Source organism: Manis javanica, chromosome 14 (assembly GCF_040802235.1).
Source record: "Manis javanica isolate MJ-LG chromosome 14, MJ_LKY, whole genome shotgun sequence".
Lineage (NCBI taxonomy): Eukaryota > Metazoa > Chordata > Mammalia > Pholidota > Manidae > Manis > Manis javanica.
In genome coordinates this window covers 52,018,853-52,039,458 of record NC_133169.1, presented here as the reverse complement: position 1 = coordinate 52,039,458, position 20,606 = coordinate 52,018,853, and the positions used below count along the sequence as shown (strand labels likewise).

The window sequence follows — 20,606 nt, the reverse complement described above, 5'->3', positions numbered from 1 at the left end:
CATGAAACCATAAAACTCTTAGAAGAAAACACAGGCAAAAATCTCCTGAATATAAACATGAGCAGCTTTTTCTTGGACACATCTCTCAAGCAAGAGGAACATAAAAAATGAAGAAGTGGGACTACATCAAGCTAAAAGCTTCTGTACAGCAAAGGATACCATCAGCAGAACAAAAGGCATGCTACAGCATGGGAGAATATATTCAAAAATGACTCATCAGATATGGGGGTCAACACCCAAAATATATAAAGAGCTCACATGCCTTAACAACCAAAGACAAATACCTGATTAAAAAATGGGCACAGGATCTGAACAGACACCTCTCCAAAGAAGAAATTCAGATGGTCAACAGACACATGAAAAGATGCTCCAAATCACTAATCATCAGGGAAATGCAAATTAAAACCACAGAGAGATACAACCTTCCACCAGGTAGAATGACCAACATCCAAAAGGCAAGAAACAACAAATGGTGGCAAGGATGTGGAGAAAGCGGAACCCTCCTTCACTGTTGGTGGGAATGTAAATTAGTTCAACTGTGTGGGAAGCAATATGGAGGTTCCTCAAAACACTAAAAATAGAAATGCCATTTGACCCAAGAATTCTATGCCTAGGAATTCACACAAAGAAAACAAGATCCCTGATTTAAAAAGAGATATGTACCCCTATGTTTACCACACCACAATTTACAATAGCCAGGATAGGGAAGTAACCTAAGTGTCCATTGACAGATGAATGGATAAAGAAGTTTTGGTACATATATACACTGGAGCATTACTCAGCCATTTAAAGAAAACAAATACTACCATTTACAACAACATGGATGGAGCCAGAGGGTATTATGCTCAGTGAAATAAGCCAGGCAGAGAAAGACAAGTACCATATGACCTCACTCATTTGTGGAGTAAAAAAAAAAAACAAACAAAGCAAAACTGAAGGAACAAAATAGCAGCAGACTCACAGACTACAAGAAGGAACCAGTGGTTACCAAAGGGTAGGCATTGGGGAGGTGGGTGCAGAGGGAGAAGGGGATTAAGAGGCACTATAATTCACAATCACAATATAGGCAGGTCACGGGGAAGCCAGTACAGCAAAGAGAAGACAAATAATGACTCTATAACATCTTACTAAACTAATAGACAGTGACTGCCATAGGGGGTTGAAGACTTGATAATATGGGTGAATGTTGAAACCAAAATATTGTTCATGTGAAACCTTCATAAGATCATATATCAATGAAACTTTAATAAAAAAATAATACTGGGACGTTATAAAATCTACCTATAAATAGCCCATAATCATGTTGGTAGTTTGAAAATATTTAAGTGGAACAAAAATTAAAATGCTATATATCAAAACTTGTTGGATAAACTAAAGCCATGCTTAGAGGCCATTTTATAGCTCCATAATGTGTATTTAAGAAGGCAGAAAATCAATGCACTAACTATAACTGTTTACAATAATAGAAATATTGATGGGAGTATGTCTCAGCTCAAAGATCTTCCTCCCAGTTGGTTTCTATTGCTTAGATTTAAAAAAATTTCTCATCTAGTAATGAAGTATATGGAAAGGCAAAGACTGAAAGTAGTTTTAAAATGTCAGATGTTTCATTGGAGTGTCAGGGGTAGAAGGAAGACATTTTATACTCCAAGAGTCCTGCAGAGGTAAGACCAAAGAGAAGAAAGTCATCCATAAAAGGAACACAATGAGCCACTGCCAAAGAGCAAAGTATGCAAATTGGCTTAGTAGTGATACTTACAATGTACTGAGCAATCTTCATACTCACTTGACCCTAAAGGCATGTGTACAGAAATAGAAATGGATAATAATACAGGAAATGGACAAAGGAACTGTGGAAAACAGGAGAGTTCATCAGACCTGGTAGGCTGTAAGGATGAATGGGTAACTCAATTGAGGTTGCTGATGAAAGCTCAGCTATTAAGTTCTGGTGGGGCTTTTATTTTAGCCCTATTTTAGTGAAGAAGAACTGAAACGATAAGATAAAGCAACTTGCCCCAGATATCACTCTCTAGTAAGTAGTGGAGTTGGAATTCAAACCCAGGTCTAGTACTCTCTGTTATAGTCTACTTTGTGCCAGGAACTCTGCCGGTAACATAAAGATGAAAAGAGATGGGTCCTGCCTATTAGGAGCTCAGTCTAATAGTGAAGAGTGCTCACAGATTTACAGGTATACAACAGCATCTGCTTTCTACTTCATGAAGAAAACAATTTAGGTCTTCATATTAATCCCCTCAACCTCTATCTCATGGGAATAATAATAATGGTGATTGCAGCTAACACTTCAGTGCTCACTACATGTACCTAATATGTAAACTATGAAATACATCCTTCAATATGCTTTTTACATAGATTATCTAATTTAGCCATGGACAACCAGATGAGGGAGATGTAATTATTATACTCAATTTATAGATTAGGAAACCAAGGTCCAGAGAAATTATAAAAGTTCTCCATGGTCTGATAGATAGGAAGCAGGGGAACTGGTATCTAAAACCCAGATGGCCTGACTATTAATCTGTTGTTCTTCCCTACTACATTATTTCCTGATCTTAAGATGGGAGTTCTTAACACTCAGTAGTTTCTCTTTTCTTTATAGCAAAGGAGGCAAAAAGGAAAAGGTTATCCTCTAATAGGAATTCTTGGTATTTTAAGCTTTCTCCACTGTCTCTCATCTGTTTTCCTTTTCTGCCTGGCCCCAGTCAGAACTTAATAGGTGAGCTTTCATCAGCAACCTCAATTCACCTACCTAATCGTCCTTCCAGCCTACCAGCTTTTCTGCCTTAACTCTATATGACATAAACATATTTATGAAGGGTCCAGGAAGTTCCACAGTAAATAAATGTTTCACACAGCATTCTCTAAACTTTTTTTCCTCCAATATTCTTATTAGCATCCTGCCAGTGTAAGAAACAATGCTTTGGGACAGTGCATCCATCTATCCAAGAAATACTTATCGAGTAATTAAATGGGGAAGGGGTCAGCAACAGAGACCTACTTGAATCTAGACTGGCATGAGTGCAGGATATGTACAGCGTAAGAATGATATTATATGAATACTCAAGATTCTACTTGTTTTAAAATTTAACCTCCAAGAATTACCTGCCACAACCGAGAATGTTAGCAGGGAACTAACTGTACTGGTTAATAAGTATCTTCACTATCTGAAACCTGCCCCATTATTTCATTTAAGAGAAGGACATTCAAAGGGCTCTGTAAGTATGAAATACTTACTATTAACACTGAAAACAATGCTTAAAAGTTGCACAATTCTCCGACAGAAGAGCATTCGTCAAAGATAACTGTTAGATTCCAACTTGTGCTACTAGAACTTGGTTTTAAAAGCACAGCTGTGTTATATAAAAGTGCTGTGCCCATCCAGAAATCAGTTATTCATCCACCTTAAAAAGACCTAGGATAAAGATGATTCTTGGGCACATCACAAAGTCTACAAGTTGACACTTGCTACTCATAGAAGACATTTATGAATTCTACTCTATACTCATTATTCACTATAAATATAAATAAATTGCTAAAAGGCTTGGGGGTCTAATTTCCCATTTACTGAACAAGAAGCACTTAGTGTACATCTAAGGCCAGTCATAACAAGAATGATAAAAGTCATGGGGTTTAAGAGACTAAAAAAAAAAACAATGAAAATACTAAATAATGCTACTTAGACAGACCTCATCTCATGGAGGAAGAGAGCAAGGAGAATGATGTTTGGGATGATCCTGGGAATAATCAAGACTAAACACATTGACTAGTACTGACAAAGACATAGAACTACAGTATCAAAGATGGTAGCCTTAGTCACACATGGCTAAAGTGCTAGAAGTATGGCTGGTCAAATTAAGACATATTATAAATGTAAAATACAAACTGAATTTTGAAAAAAAAGTAAAACAATTGTATTTTTATTACATGTTAAAAAGCCCTTACCAGATATGTCATTATATTAATTTCACTATAAAAGCTATTTTTCTAAATATGGTTACCAGAGGGTTTAAAATTACATGTGATGTGGTGCACATTCTATTTCTTGTGAACAGTACAGGGCCAGAAAACTGCGTGAGCTGATGCCCTGGGAAACAGTAAGCAAACCAGTCTAGCTCAGCCATGGAAGCCTGCAGAGGGGTATGGCAAACGAAGGGCCAGGTGCAGCGTTCCTGGGTGTTTTCACTTCCTGTGCTAGGAAAAGAGACACTGAAGAGTTTTAGGCAAGAAAATGGAAGAGATTTGCTTTTTAAAAAGATTACTCTGGAAGCATAAAAGATGAAATGGAAGAAAATCATATCTATGGGTAACAGCAAACATTAGTCAAGGCACAAGATGGAGGCTTTATGAAATTAGAAGCCACAGAATTATAAAGGAGCTTCTAGGACTAGGGAGTGACATATCATAGAAGTGTCAGCTGATAATGAAAGAGAAAGTTAAAAATAGATTCTAATATCCAAAAAGCAGCCTGGAACCTGTGTTATAGTCTAAATTTTCTCAAAAGCCCTAAAGGAAATGGCTATAACTAGTCACAGTAGCCTTGGGCATATTACACCCACAGTATATCTGATACATGTGAAGCTATAGGGGAAACATGGATTCCTAACTATTTTTCCTAAAAGATGAGGGTTGGAGAGACATTGTTAAATAACTCAAAAAATATTAGAATTTTTTTCATTTCTAAGACATATTTCTCCCCACTTTAACATTTTTAAAACCACAGAGCAGCTTTCAACCAATATTTGAACTTAACATGAGTTATAAAAAGTATAGACAGACTTGTTGAGAGAAGAAGAAAACAGCATAAGAATGTGGCAAGTCTGAGGACAAACAAGGAAACCAGAGCAGCTGGAGGGAGCAAGGGGTCCAGGAGAAGATAAAGGGAGGAGGAGAGCACACACTGTTCACTGAGTCATGGTGGGGACTGACTTTTACTCTGAAGAAGTGTACACCAAGGAGGAAAAAGTGATCAACTGTGTCAAATACTGCAGACAGGTCAGGGTAAGAGCCAAGAGATGATCTGTAGATTTAGCTGTGCATAAAAATGAGAATTAGAAGCATTTCCTAGACCAGGAGACAGTAGGAGTACCTAAAAGGAAAATAGAAGCCGAAGTAGTAACACCTCCTCCACCCAGTAGAGTCACTCTGGGCAAGCCAAGAGTAACAGACCACAAGGTGAGCTCTTCAAGAATCACTCAAAGCAAGTCAGCCCTCCCCAAGAACCCAAAAACCTCAACTAAGAGAATTCAATCATCAAGAAAGAGTTAATAAGACAATGAGGAAAAATAACACCATTTATAAAATGAAAACAAGTTATTAAACAGGTGGTTGTGAAAAAGAACCACTTAAGAGATTTCAAAAATAATACAATGGTTAAATTTAGAAATGTAAAAGATGAATAGCAGAGTAACACTTGGCCCCAAGTGGAGAATGAGTTAGTAAGCTAGAAGATCTAACTTGGAATGCACAGAATGAAAATAAATCATGAAACAAACAAATTTATGGTCAGCTCCAGAGTTCCACCATCTGGAGCAGTAAGGGAAAAAGAGGTGTTTTCAAAAAGTAAAAATTTCACCCAAGAGAAGATGATGGGAATCTTTAGAGTGAGAGAGGCTTCCAAGAGCCAACAAAGAGAAACAAAACAACTGGACAATCCATGGTAAAACTTCATGGCATCAAGGACAAAACAAACAAAAAACAAAGCAAAACATAACTAACCATTAACAAGAAGAAAAGCAGATTATTTAACAAACGAACAGGAATCATAAGGAGCCTAAACTTCTCATCACCAACACTGATGCCAGAAGACACTGCATTTACTTTTTCAAAGTGCAAAAGGAAAAAGACTTTGGATTATTTTACATGCAATTAAACAATGATTTTTAGGATAAATATAAAAGCATTTTGAACAGCCAGGACTTAAAGTTTATTCCCACTCCCATTCTCTACTCTTGCTGCTAGAACCACTTATTTTATCAAGAAAATAAATGAATTCAGAAGTAAAAAGATCCAAGTAGCACAGCATGGACAATATACATCAATTAATAAATTACACCAGTAAAAAGCATTGGAAAACCAAAAGTAGCAAGTTTGAAAAACTAATCATAAATAAAAAGTGTTTAATCACAATCCACTACTTAAATTAGTAGTGCGTTACCAGTATCCACAAGGTTTTTTTTTGTTAGTATTCTAAAAAACAACCCATGTATCTCATTCATGATTTTCTTTATAAAGCTTTTTCCCCTGGCTTCATTCAGTTCCCTTGTATATGTTGTTTTAAACCTTAGTAGTGCTACTATCAAGCAGCAGCAATGCATAGGGCCCCACAGGTGGCATCTGTACCAAAGAGGCCATCCACACCTTACAGATAAGTGAAGTACAGTGAAGTGTGAACCTAGGCTTCTTTCCATCTTTTTACATTTCAATCTGCTGTTTGCTGAACAGGCAAGTGAATTTAAATGCCTTCCAGAAGCTGCCTCAAAGAAAGATGCAATGAGCTATCTTTCAGATAAACCAGTACACCACAATGCTATCATAGTATTTCCCCCTTAGTCACCATCAGTAGAGCAACCTTTAAACAAAGACATGATTCAGATCATCCTAAGAAATGTCTCTACTGTGCCTATCTCTATTCAATAGAACCATAAAGAAATTTTAACATAGCCAATGTTACAATTGAAGTGCTTACTGAAACATTTAGTATTATAAAAACAAAACTAAAAATGCATACCTGTTTTTCTGTTTTGAAATTTACATAACATGAAAGATAACTTGAATGGCATCAAATTCCAGATCTATATAAACAGCCAGTATGAACAATATAATTTATTACACAGCCAATTTTCCTAAAACCTAGCATGTTTTATGCAGCATTTTGCTTTTTTGTGAGTCAATAGGTTTGCTTTAAATGGCAAGTACAATAGATGATCTTAATCAGGATCAAGATACAAATGGTTTACTTACTACTATTTTGAAAGTACCAAAGATGAAGATATTTTCATATTATTTATTTTATAATTAGTATTTTCTTCACATTATTTCACTGTTTAAGAATTGTTACCTAGACTTTGTAAACCAATACAGCTCAGTAATTTATGTGGTAACACCCTATCAGTGACAATGTTGTATAATATAAACAAGAGATTAAACTACCATAGCCTAATGTATCATTTAAGGAAATGAGGCAATGTAATACATTCAAATTGAAGAGTATGATCACAGAAAAGTACAGAAATAGCCATAACCAAATGATGATTCACAAATGCATTGCATTTTAGGTCTACAGATTATTAAGAAGAGATTTTTCAAATCCTTAGAGGTACATTAGAATATTTTAGAGATGCCTTTAAATTATAAAACAAAACAGCCACAAAATTGAGCTTTTTAAGATTGCTTTATACTTTTTATTTTTGAAGTTTAGAAATTATAGCAGAATAAAACTCATTTACAATTCAAAATAGAATTTAAATCTAGTAACTAGATTATATCAATCTGAAAGAAAATAGTATCAAATACTTACTTTGGCGGCCCATGGCTGAAGACAATTGGCATAACAGCGAACAAGAAAAGCCATTTCCTGGGCTGGAAAGGGTAGTTTCCTTTCTACTGAGGAGTATGTTGACAAAATTCTGTTAAGTTTCTTTTTACAAATCATACGCCATTTGCAGTGTTATATAAAGGCAGCTTGTCCAAATTCTTTTCAAACCAAAATCAGGAGCTTTCAGTAGCTTGGTCTATCGTTCTAAATAACTGCAAGTTTTCATCAAAACATTCACTTCTAACAAGCAAATCACAGTAAATCAAGATGCTTGTATTTCTGGCTCAGAACATACAGACATACACATGCTTCCTCAGGCACCTGGCACAGACATGCACAACGGTAACACAACAGTTAATACTGTATCAATCGGAGCAAATACGGCAGCATGCACCGAATCTGTGTTCCTGGATTCTGAGAAACCTTTCCTCCTGTAATACAGCCTTGTCTTTTCTTCAACTTATTTCATTTGGTAGAACAAGCACTGCAGTAATTCTGCATCAGAAGCAAACAAGAACACTGTATCCTTAAGATAAAGTTTCTTTATATTCTTAACCACCAGAGGTTTAAAAAAAAGAAAAAAAATCAACCACAGAGCAAATGGAAGTTAGAAGATACATGCTCTAACAGGTTTGTCTTGTAGAATGTCTGAGAATCTCCAAAATTAAAATTTTCTCTTCTCACATACCCTTTTACAGCTCTGCAGTATTGCTTCTTGTTTTAATGAATCAGGAGGACAGTACTGTTGATCTAGACCTGGCTTTCTGGTTGAAAATTTATATATGATATAATACAAAAACATTACATCTTCTGCTAAAGCAAGACTATATGTTAGTGTCTTAATTTCTACTGTCCTTGCCTGTTTCACAGCAGCTCCCTAAGGAGGAGCTCCTATTGATTCTATGCTCTGCAGTAAGATGAAATATCTAATAAGAAGGAAAGAGAGGGGGAGGAGAATAGAGCTAAAAGGATGACATCACCTGTATAGAAGGCCTTCAGAAACTGCATTAGATCAATTGGCTACTGTATCTGCAGATGTAGCCCAAAGAGCAATTTATTGCAAACATACACACTCATAAGCACACACCCTTCTGTGAGACATGTCAGCAAACTAAATTCTGCAAGGAAAAAAAAGCCTTATGCACTATTTTTGTTTTAAAAATTCACTTTACTTTTTAATTCTGTGCATTGATACACAGGTTTATTTGGGAAGCCATATTTCCTAATATTATTATTCAAATTTAACACAGTATTGTCCTCCCAAGGGACAATAATCAGCTCTTGTTAGATACTCCTGCACTGCAAATTCATAAGGCAGCCTAGCCTCACATATGTATGTATTCGTGACACTGCTAATTCAGGGGTTTCTGCTTGCAAAACTTCCTGGTTATCAGATAACTGTTTTGAAAGGAATAATCTTCAGGAACACTCTAAATAAAAAATACCAAAACAAGTAGTAAGATTTGTGTGTAAATAGTAAATTTAAGGGGAAACAATAGAATTTCATTTTGTAAAGGAAAGCTGAAAAAAAAAAATTCCCGGGCACAAGAGCCATCCTGCAGCAACACCAAGTACTCTGAGGAAGAATAATCTATGCAATAGAGTACTTTCCGACAGCCTAACACTCGATTCCTAGAAAGAGACGAGAGGCCAGTAAAACCCAGAAGGAATCAGAGAAGAAAATGATTAACTTCCAAACTGAGCTTGGACTAAAAGGAAACCTCATTTTAAAATAAAAATTACAGGAAAAATTTAAATTTTGCCACACTCTTTCCAATCTGGTAACACAATTCCTCCAGCACTGTCTCTTACTCTTCATGCTTCCACCATGAGTTACCTATGGCACAAATTCCCCTAGGTTACACTTAAAGTTGTAATGATGCCTCCCATTGGCCAAAGTAAGATTAGTTTCCAAGGTAAAATATTCCTCCAGTAGGCCTTCAGCAACTTAGCTATGAGAATAACAATCAATGAACAAACCAAACAGAACTACTTTACTCCCTTAACACTATTTTGAGAGAAACAGATGTGTAGCATAAGAGAAATCATTACTTGAGAGACAGATGTTATTACAAAGGACTCAAGTGACTGCCACAGAGACATCTTGTCATTAGCTGCTGTCCACCCCAAATTAGTTCTTCAATGCCCCCGAGTAAATGATGAGTTACTTTCTGAACACTATGTTCAGATCTGCCAATCTGAATTATGCTACTTGTAAGAAGACTAGAAAGGTAAAGTTCTTACTTCAGTAAAACTAAATATTATTCTGAAGAAAGACAAGTCATACTTGCAAAGTTATGTGATCATTTATGAATTTAGGTTTCCATAAAACTTAGATTATTTGTTTTCTCCAAAAATTTCCAAAGAACACACAAAATTTGCATTTAAATGTAAAATTAAACCTCACAAATACAGAATCTAGTTTTCTAAACATAAAACACGGAAAATACACTGGGGTTGAGTTCCAAGCACCAATTTTTTTTACAATTTAATTAATTTGAATAAACTACAATGAGATGGAATTTCAAAAAAATGTTAAGAATTCAAGAATAAATTAACTAAAAATCACTTTTTTAAAACAGAAAAATAGTAGGGACTTTGTATGTATGTAAATGAAGCCAAACACTTCCTAAAGATAAATTTCGAAAAGACAAACATTTTGTACATAACATTCATAACATGATTCAAGAACACTTTGATTTCAATGTCAGACAATAATTATATTCATGTATGGTACCAACAGGATAAATTACAACCAAATCGGAAAGCAAAATCCTAATGGGCACCTTCCCCCTTTTTATAAATCATGCTGCTAGCACACAAAGGATGCAAGCTGAGCTAGGGAGGCAGCCATGTCTTGGCGGCTTTAAAAAAACTGCTGCCCTATGCATGAAATGCAATCCACTAATGCCATATGTCAGAACTACTGTAGTAAACACCAACTCAATAAAGGAACAACTCTCTTTCCCTTTAGTTTGGCCTGTAAGTGAAGATGACATCATCCTTCCCCTTGTTCTACCAATCATCTCATAGTATCTGCCATCCTAGGGAATTGTATGGCGAAACCAGCCTGCAGAAACTCCCTGTGCAACAATACCATGAAAGAAAGAGGCCAAATTCTATATTCAGCATGTGAATCAACCAGCACTGTATTGATACTCTACACCACATTGTTTTTTCAGAAATAATGACATAACTTCTTAATCACTGAAGAAAAAAAGAGACTTCTTTTACAGAGGTCAGTAATTTAGCAAGTAACTAAATACATGATTAGGTGAATAAACGACTTTTCGTTTCCATCATGTTTAGAATTTTATTGCTATCTCATTCCATTGTCTTACCAATTCAAACGAAGTTACTGCAGTAGGGGAGCACGCCCTGATCTACACATCATCTAGGAATCATCACCACAGGAGAGCCATTTGAAAAGACATTTCTCCTGCATCTGAAATGCCCTGGTGCTAAGCCTACTGATGAGCTTTTTCACTTTAAAAAGGTCTTTTTGCATCTATTACAAAATACAGGACTCAAGGTACGCTGGCTTTTGCAAAGCTTCAAATCTTTACAAAGTATTTTATAAACATGTAAATGTTATATTGTGAATAATTAAAATTTTTGTAAACTGTATAAACTGTTCCCAAATACAAACCAGAGCATCTGAAATCATTTTGAACAGAAAGCCAAAGATGAGGTTCTAATAATAAGTGAACTATAAATACACCTTTTATTTCAATTAGTAACACTGAACAGGAGGGAAAAGGAGATCAACACAGATGAAGTTAGTTATCAGAGGATACACATTCCACACATTATGAAAAAAAAAATCAACAACAAAAACAAGGTTTGTAGTAATCTTGGGCATAGTCCTACAGCTGATTCCCCATATGCACAGTGAAATATTATAATCACAACTTAATGAAGCCAAACTCAAAAGGAGGCGAGCAACAAAAGTTATGTAGTTTTATAAAATAAGCAGGCCACTTATTTCTTTGAGATATAAACCGTTAAATGTACTGATTTATGTAGTAAAAATACTTTAATGCTTTTAGAAAATGAATAACTGACACTGTACTGTGATCTGAGGGAACATACAAGCCCGTTTAAAGGATCACAGCAAGCCCCACCCACCTGTGCTTAATCTGAACATTTTAAATGAATCTTTCTAAGTTACCAGACATGGTTAAGTCTAATTACTATTGCCCCTCAGGAATTCCTATTTCAAACTGCATCCTATCTATTCCTCAGTCTCTCTGAAAGAAGGGAAGCTAGCATATCAACATTCTCCTATTCTTCTGTAAGAGACAAAGTGCTTCAGACACTGTCATCTCTGTCCACTAAATGACCGGCACCACGCTGTTGGAACCCTGCCAAAGCCACCAGCAGGGCACATATGCACTATGAAATATGATACATCCTTAGGGAGTGATGGAGGAAGAAAAAGCATAGAGGGGGAGGGAAGCCTTCATCATCAGCTAAGGTGATGTAAGCTTCTATAATTAGAATCGGTGAAACTGAAGGAACAATAAAAAGGCAGGACCACGCCTCTACCTTATCCTACACCGTGCTGTTCTATCAAGTATTTTCACACAGACACATACGAATACACTCTACATATATAGTAATTAGTCAGGCATATGCTACATATACTCCATACAACCTAAAATTTTTAAATAGTGTATTATTTTCTTCAAGAACAACCCAATAAATAAAATAGAGCAATAAATAAACATGACTGTAAAAAAATAAATCTCATTTTAAAACTTGAACTACAGAGAATATTGTCTCCATCTGAAAATTCTTGGATTACAGATTACCTTTAATTACTTATCTAATTTTAAATACCGCGTTTTCCAGTACTATAAAAGCCAAATGCCAAAATGGCACAGTTATCGAACAGATAACAAATCAAACTAAAAGGCAGTAACAATCAGTATTAACCTGCTTGCTGTGTCTGAGCAGTTATTCTGCTCAACTGGAATGCTCTGGTAAATCATTATCTTAGACTGCTGATGATACTTTAGCATAAGAGTGGCTTCAAACAATCTTCAAAAGAGCTTTCTTTAGCAATTATTGTGTAAAGTATTTCCAATGAGATAAAAATCTTGCCAGTTCTGATTCCCAGGAAGATCCACATGGATCAGTGTCACCTTTAGGGGAGGGAGAACTGCTCCAGACAACCAGAGGGGCATGTGGTGCCTTCCTCCTCCCAACATTCCAAAAGTTCACATGGAGTGATAAAGATAATTTCTTGAAATGACTTAGAAGTTAGTAATACTTATATAGAGCCTTAAAAAGTTATCCTTAACTCAGTAATTTAACTTCAACAAATCAATCTGAAGGAAAAAATCAGAATCACATATTTATTTATACAAGTTGTTTGTAGTAGGAGAAAAACTGGAAGCTGCATGAGAATACTTTATTACACTCATACAATATAACAGCAAGACCAGCTATCTCCAGTTTTTAGGATCACAACCAGTATCTTTCTTAACAATCTTCTGTGGGTTTTTACATTTCTACAATGAATTTCTCAAAAAAATTTCTCAAAAAAATAAAAGGAAAAATTTTTTTTTTTTTTTTTTGAATCTGTTATAGGCAGGCATTTGTCCAACTTAGTTTGATTACAGTATCACCCCTTTGCTTTTTCTCCATTCATTTGTGGACTCAGGACCTAACTAGGTATAAGAACTTTCTCTCGAGAATTCTATATTACCTCCTAGAAGACAAATGAGAAGCAGAACTCTCCTACTAGATGCTAGACACTCATGAATACAAAGAGAAAATCCTCTTCTGTCTTTAATGTGCAGAGCTTCATAAAGAACACACCTGTTAGAGCATTCTGTGTTGTAAAAAGGGTAAGAGGAGAAGCAATGTTGAAAAGATGCAGATTTTCAGAGGTGGAGCTCCAAATTTCTCAGTAGCAGTCTGGTCACCATTCACTGTTTTATATACAAATAAAATAAGCAAAGGCTCCAAACACAAACTTTGTACTTTAGAAGTGACAGAAGATGGTTTATTCACTCATTCTTTCATTCTGCAAGTATTTACCAAACACAAAATATAATTAAAAAGAATCAGGATCAAGTCCACAAATACAAAATAAAGTTCCCAGTGTTGACAGTTTCTTCATCCATCAGTGATTATGACGTATGCAGTCCAGACTTGAAATTCTGACAGTAGATGCAACAGGAGTACTTACACCTCCTCCATTATGACTTGAATAAATGTTTAAACTATTTGTTCACTGCTGTTCTGTGATGGTCTGAATATCTGTATCCCTCCCAAATAGGTATGTTGAAATCCTAATCTGCAAAATAACGGTATTGGGAATGGGGGCCTTTGAAAGATGATAAGGCTAGGGGGATGGGGCCCTCATGATTGGGATTAGTGCTCTTTTAAGAGAAGCCCCACAAAGCTCCCTAACCCTTTCCACAAGGTGAGGAAGACAGTTAAGAGGTAGACTGTCTGTAGTCTGGAAGAGGGACTTCACCAGAACCTAATAACTATGATGGCACATGACCTTCAACTTACAGCTCCAGAATTTAAATAAATTTAATTTTATAAGCCACTGTTGTTTATAAGCCACTCAATTTGTAATATTTTGTTACAGCAGCCTGAACGGATTAAGACATGCTCCAAGATGAGATCTCAGCAATGACATGTTTGGACCAAAGTCCTCTATTTTCTCATGAGCTAGTCAGGGGGGCAGGATCCTATTTCTTAGTGCAGGAATCAGTAAGACACACACACAATCTATGAAAACAAAACACATTCTTCTAGAAAAATAAGATGTCATATCCATGGTGAAGTAGAAGCCTCTAGGTATTACTCAATGGCCACTGTAAAAGCAGTTAAATGATCTGGTCCTAAAAATCCCCTCTTATTCAGCTGCACTCGCAGATGTATCTTTATCTTGCTGAGTATGTGCTGAGGCCAAGTAAAATGAGGGGCACTCCATTAGAGCAGGGAACATAAGGTTCAGTCAGAGGTAGCAAATGATAAGGAGCTGCTTGTTGAATCAGTAATTTGAGAGCCTCAAATCAAACAGTAGATTCTAGATTCTAGTAGATTCAGACCATGCTTACCACCTGCCATACTATCCCAGAACAATGGACTTGGTGGGAGGAAAACATGTAAAGAAAGGTAAGCAAATGGAAATGCTCCAAGTATAAAGCCATAACCCATGGTGCTGCACTGGAAATCCCTCTTTCCAAGTGTCTCTTTGGGAAAAGTAGGCTGGTTCCACTTCTGTGCGGGTGCTATGATGTGAAAAGAGAGAAAGGAGGCCAGCAGCTTATCTGGGCCTGTGAAAGTAAAAAGCACCAAAGGCAGCATAGGGAACAAGAAGAAAAAATTATGATTTAGGTTATTGGGGAACTTGGGATCTAGGTTAAGAGAAGATAACAGGCACATCAAACACATGTACTATTTGTTTTTCAAAAATACAGCATGGGATTAATATATACATCAAGTATAGAAATCAAATGTATAATCATATATGACTTGATTATTTTTCCTGTAATTCCTGATAAGTGATGAGGAACAGAACAAACAAGACCAAATCAGTTTCTGTGACCTAATTGCCCTTGCTATTGTTTTAGTACCTTGTAAGACGTAGCGCCCCAGGAGACTGGAGACTGCTGAGGATTAAGTTTACAGTTACTTAATGGTTGTCTATTAAGTCCCCCCCACAATTCTATTGTTGTTAACATGTATTTGCTCAATAAGTACGAAGGGTGCCCTCTCAGCACCACTCTTGCGCTGTTACGCCTTGAGTGCCCTGGCTGGTCCTTTCAGATCTTCAATAACTCATCGCGTCTCCTCCCGTCTGCGGGTCAGAAGCTGGGAGGGACTGCCAAGTGGCGCCTGAACAGGGACCCTTGAAACTCAGAGCGGGGAAGCTCTGAAGATGGTCAATCTGGTAAGACTCCCAGGAGAGCGTACGTAGGGACAGGTCGAGACGTCAGGGACACTATAATGGGCCAACATGAAGCTAAAGCAGATAAACTGGAGGATTACTTAAAATTACTCCATGCCCTCCTGAAAACCTCAGGAGTGAAAACTTCTAAAAAAGACTTTGCTCAACTTCACAAATACATTAAAAAACATTGTTACTGGTTGCTGCCACAAGGAACCGTCAGACAAGCTGATTGGAGTAATGTATTAAGAGATTTCAAAAAGGCTCAGACAGGGGAACACTATCTCTGTACCTGTTTGGGTGGATCAATGGCCCCTCAATAAAGAAAAACTGGCAGCCTTACACACATTAGTTCAAGAACAGCTTCAGTTAGATAGATAAGAATTTTCCACAAGCCTGTGGAATTCCCCTGTATTCGCTATAAAACAGAGTCCAGAAAATGGAGACTCTTACATTACTTAAGACAAATTAATGCAGTCCTTAAACCTTGGGTCCTTCACAAGAAGGCCTCCCTTCTCCAGCTATGATTCCGAAAGACTGGGACATGGTTATCATTGATCTTAAAGATTGTTTTTTCACAATTCCTTTAGCTGTGGTAGATAGGGAAAAGTTTGCTTTCACTGTACCTTCCTTAAATCTACAAGCTCCTTCAGAAGGATTCCAATAGAAAGTACTTCCTCAAGGAATGTTAAACAGCCCTACAATTTGTCAAAACTATGTGCACAGGGCTGTCTTGTTCCCTTCTGGCATGAGCTAGGAGCTGTCTGTCCTCTCACTTTACCTCTAAATAAAGCCTCCCCTTAGCTCTCCTACCTTGACTGTTTGCTAAGTTCATTTATCAGCTCCGCAAACAAGAACACTGGCATCATCTTTGGGGGCTCGTCAGGGATAACTCAGGAGATAAGTATCAGCATCCAAGCCTGCCTTTTCTTTCACTGTCCTTATAGAAGTAAGCTGACTATAGCACACAACATCGGGCGTGTTAGCCACTTAAATGGGACTAGCCCGGCTGCTGATCTCAAAGTCTCGAGTGACAGGTTCCCCTGCGTCTCCCTCAGTGGACCCCCTGTCTCCCTTGGGAGCCGGGAAAGTCACCTGAGTGGAGGCCAGGATTCCCTTTCAGAGGCATCTCCTTGCCTGAGGAAGGCCCTGGGCAGCTGCGAGAGTCTAGGCTGAGGCTACACTTCAGTGGCTTCTCAAAGTCCCGTGTGTCTGGAATCAGACCGCAACAGCCCGACCGGGTATCTATGAGGAGTGTCTCTCTTCCTGTCTCTCTGACTTCCAGCCTGCTTCTTCAGGCTACCCTGGCCTCTGAGTGAGGCAGGGGGCATCCCTAACTCTCTTCTAACTTCACCAGTTTCAAGGAACCTGATGCCCACCACTGCAAGGTAAGAGACTGCTCTTATTTCTGACTAAATGCTGTACTTTTTATCTCATAAAATGTGTCTGAGCACCTGTTAGCCACTTAAAAGATGATTAGTATTGGCCACCAATCTTAAGTCTCTGATTAGAAAAGCTTGGCCCCTGAGAGATGTATACAATATTATAAAGTTATGCAGCTAAATATATTTTGCCACAAAGAAGGAAAATAGTCAAAAGTCCCATAGACTACTACAATAGGGTATTGGTTTTCTAAAATTTTTTTTTGTGAAAATCTATTCTTATTGGGTTCATTATTATCTTCAAAAATTGGGAGATTTTTAAACTAGACTCCCTGAAATGGAAGAAATTTATCTTCTGAAATACAGCCTGATTTTAAATAACTGGAGCTAGAATTGTACTTGCATTCCATTTCTAGTCCCCTGGACACACATAGTCCCTATCAGTTCAGAGCTTTCATCAGCCCTGTTAGTCTGGGGCCATCCAAACCTTAACCCAGTGACGTAAACTGCTCACCTTTAGAGTGTACTCTTGAAAACTGAGATACTTTTAGTCAAATGAGCTAAAAGGAAAGAAGACAACTGAATATTAGTAACTCAAATCTTTGTATCAGTTTATCTGTCTGTGTATATGTTCTTTTATGAAAAGTGTTGCTAACTGTAGTCATTATGTCTCAATCTGTATGTCTGTGTGTCTAAGTGTGTAAATGAAAAATATTTTTCTACCTCTGGATGGTATTAATAAAAATTGATTTAAACACAAGCACTTGTAAAAATTGGGCATTCTAAAACTTCCAGAAAATTCTAATAAAAGATACCAAGCATTAATGCTAATTTAAGTTACACTGTAATGGGCATGTCCTTATGGTTATCAGCTGCCTAAGTTTACCTAAAGTTATTAAAGTTGATATTATCTGTTAAATCTTTTAAGAAAAAATGCTTAAAGAGAGGCTTGACTTTGTCTATTGTTTGGTAAAAGTTTTGTGAGCATACTTGTTAGGAATAAGTAAACTAAATAACTGTAGCAAGCAAACATCTTAATAACAGTATGTTATTGTATTACAGTATGTTACAGTGTGTATACCTACAAACAGCCTGAGAATCTTTGTAGTAACCTAAAATTTTTAAAGTTTTTCCAAAGTTAAGTAGACATATTTTGTGCTTAGTGAGAGATTATGCTATAAAGCACACGGTTCCACAAATTAAAAAATGTGTTCATAAATTTGTCAATCTAAAGAATGTTAGTGTAACAGTTTACAATAGCCTACTTCTCAGTGTTCACTGAAAATTCAAGTTCCTAATGGTTTTAAGTTCTAAATAAAACTACTTAAAGTAATAAAGAAAACATCTCTGCTTGCTAGAAAAAATGTGTTTTAATAAGAGAAAGTATAAGGAATGAAAATTCATTTTGTTGAAGGTAAAAGAAACTGTTCTAAAGTATAGCTGTTTATTTAAAGAGGAAGAACTCTAAATCTAAAAAAAAAATGTAGAAACTTTGTGGAAGAATTAATATGGTTATGCTATGCGAAATTAAAGCAAATGTGATATCAAGTACACAGCAAAATTAGAATTTTGTTCTCAGTTAAAAAGACAAAGTTTTCTTAAATTCTTAGTCTGCTCTTAATGTTGAAAGATTGCAAATGGTTTTCTAATTCTATCAAAATAGTTTCTCATGCTTAAAGTCTCAATGAATTGTCTGAGTATTTAAGAAAATGAGATCTTAATATTAAAGGACTAAAAGTTAAACTTTGCTAACAACTGTGTAAACTTCTGTATCTGCCTTTGAAGTATTTTGTTGTCATTCTCGTTAAATAGATAAGTATTGCTTCATGGCAGCCTACAATCTTATTTAGGCAAATGCCAAAGAAATTTTCTTCTGACAACTTTACAAAATCAAATTCAAAAGGTGCTTTAAAATCCTCAAAGGAGGAACAACCTAAGACAGGCACAGTCGCAGGGGGGCCATCAGGTGAGAAATTGGGGATCAGCAGAGGTGAGGCTTAGAACCTCACCCCCCGTTTTGAGAGAAATCTTCTGCATCCATAGATGTTTTGTTGCCCTTGTCTAGCTTGGATTAATACTTAGTCTATAGGCACACACCTGATCATCTACATTTGCCCTCTTAAAGCACTAAATCATGTTTTCTACCTTTATCTTGCATCTACCTACCACTTAAGCATTTTATTAAAAAAAAATTAGGGAGAAATGTGGGATTCACATATAAATCATGTATAAAAATCAAACGAATAATCATATCTTACTTGATTGTTTATAGTTCATGATGTGTGATCAAAATTGAAAGTTTCTGTGATATGACTGCCCTTGCACTGTTCACCATGTAAGAACTTATTCACTATGTAAGAGCTTGTTCACCATGTAAGAACTTGTTCGTTATGCTTCAGAAGATTGGAGACTGTTGAGATATAGGCTTGGGGTTGATGAATGATTGTGCATTGAGTCCCCTATACAGAATTTTATTGTGGTTAACAACCATTTGATCAATAAATATGAGAGATGCCCTCTCGAAAAAAAAAAAAAAGGTGCTTTAACCTCTAATTAACTCTGATATTTTCCAGAGGGCCCCTGGAACATGTCAAAGGAATTTTTTCTCCTCATCGGAGAAAATATTTGGCTAATTTGGCTTATTTATCTGATATATATTTACCTGGAAAGCACTGTCAAAGGGAATGATGCCAAGCTTTGTTACTGAATGTTTTATATTACAGAAATATCCAAATTTTCTTATGTCAACTGTCTTATAGTAAGCTCTCATCAGATCTTTAACCATTGTCATTTATAAGTCTTTTGTCATTTATAATCACTGTTTTATTACTCCTAAACTAGTAATGAACTAGATTTCAGCAGAACAGGTATTGGTTTCATAAGATTAAGTAAACTAAGGGAAGTGATTTTGTGGCTTTTTGTTTCAAATGTTGTTGATAAAGTGTTTTCAGCTTTTTCTATAAGCTGACTGACAACAGTTTAGTAAATGACAATACCTTTATAAGCAGAATTGAAACATTTATCTTTCTCCCTACCTGACCCCTCCAGAATTTAAAAGCGTTCAGTATTTTTATATTTCATGGTAGTATGTTTATTTGCATAAGTTCAATAAGAATCTGCTTTCCTTGTAAGAGGACCAATTAAAAACACAGGTTATATTACCAAGGCTTTGACTGGAATGTCATACCTGAGAGACATGTGCATAAACTCTGATACGAACAGACAGCTTTAAGGAACTAAGGTTGGCTTTACAGAACCAACAAAGCCCCTTGGAAGAACTGGCCTGGTACCTTGCTTACAAGGTTCCCAGCAGCCTTACTAAGGAAGGTCACTTCCTGGCAGGTGCAGGAACCTCAAAATGTCTCGGGGACCTCAAGAAGAGAGGAATTCACCCAAATATACAGGTACTTCAGGCAAAACCTGATGTCAAACCTGGCTTGGCTTTCTGGCCTCGAGAGGCCTTAGAAGTCCAATCTGAAATTCCTTATAAGAAGTTCTAGCAAAGCACATTTAAAAGATCCTATGTAATCAATTGCTCTTCTTGCTGCACTTACACAAATAGTCAAGCCAACCGTTAATTACTTTCTTAATCTAGTTACTTCTAATAAAAATGAGGCTGATTTTAGAGAAAAGTATTGTTTCAATAATGCAGCCTTATCTAAACTAAATCCTAATACTAGTCATTGGGACGTAGACTAGATCCAGAATTCTAGTTTCCCCAAAATATCTAGCTATGATTCTCCAGATGTTTTAG

General features: G+C 36.5%; 1 protein-coding gene across 18 annotated transcripts in view; it reads right to left on the bottom strand.

Moving 5' to 3' along the window:
• The window catches only part of RAPGEF6 (Rap guanine nucleotide exchange factor 6), a 235,842-nt gene that overhangs the window by 114,708 nt on the left and 100,528 nt on the right, over positions 1-20,606 (bottom strand). Inside the window, exon 1 of one of the 18 annotated variants that reach the window (XM_073222085.1) lies at positions 7,535-9,985. The exons of the other annotated variants lie outside the window; for them this stretch is intronic. Within the exon in view, the coding sequence (XP_073078186.1) occupies positions 7,535-7,669 (135 nt within the window). The 5' untranslated portion in view covers positions 7,670-9,985. Of the gene's footprint in view, positions 1-7,534; positions 9,986-20,606 lie in introns of those variants that run through there. 18 annotated transcript variants of the gene reach the window in all.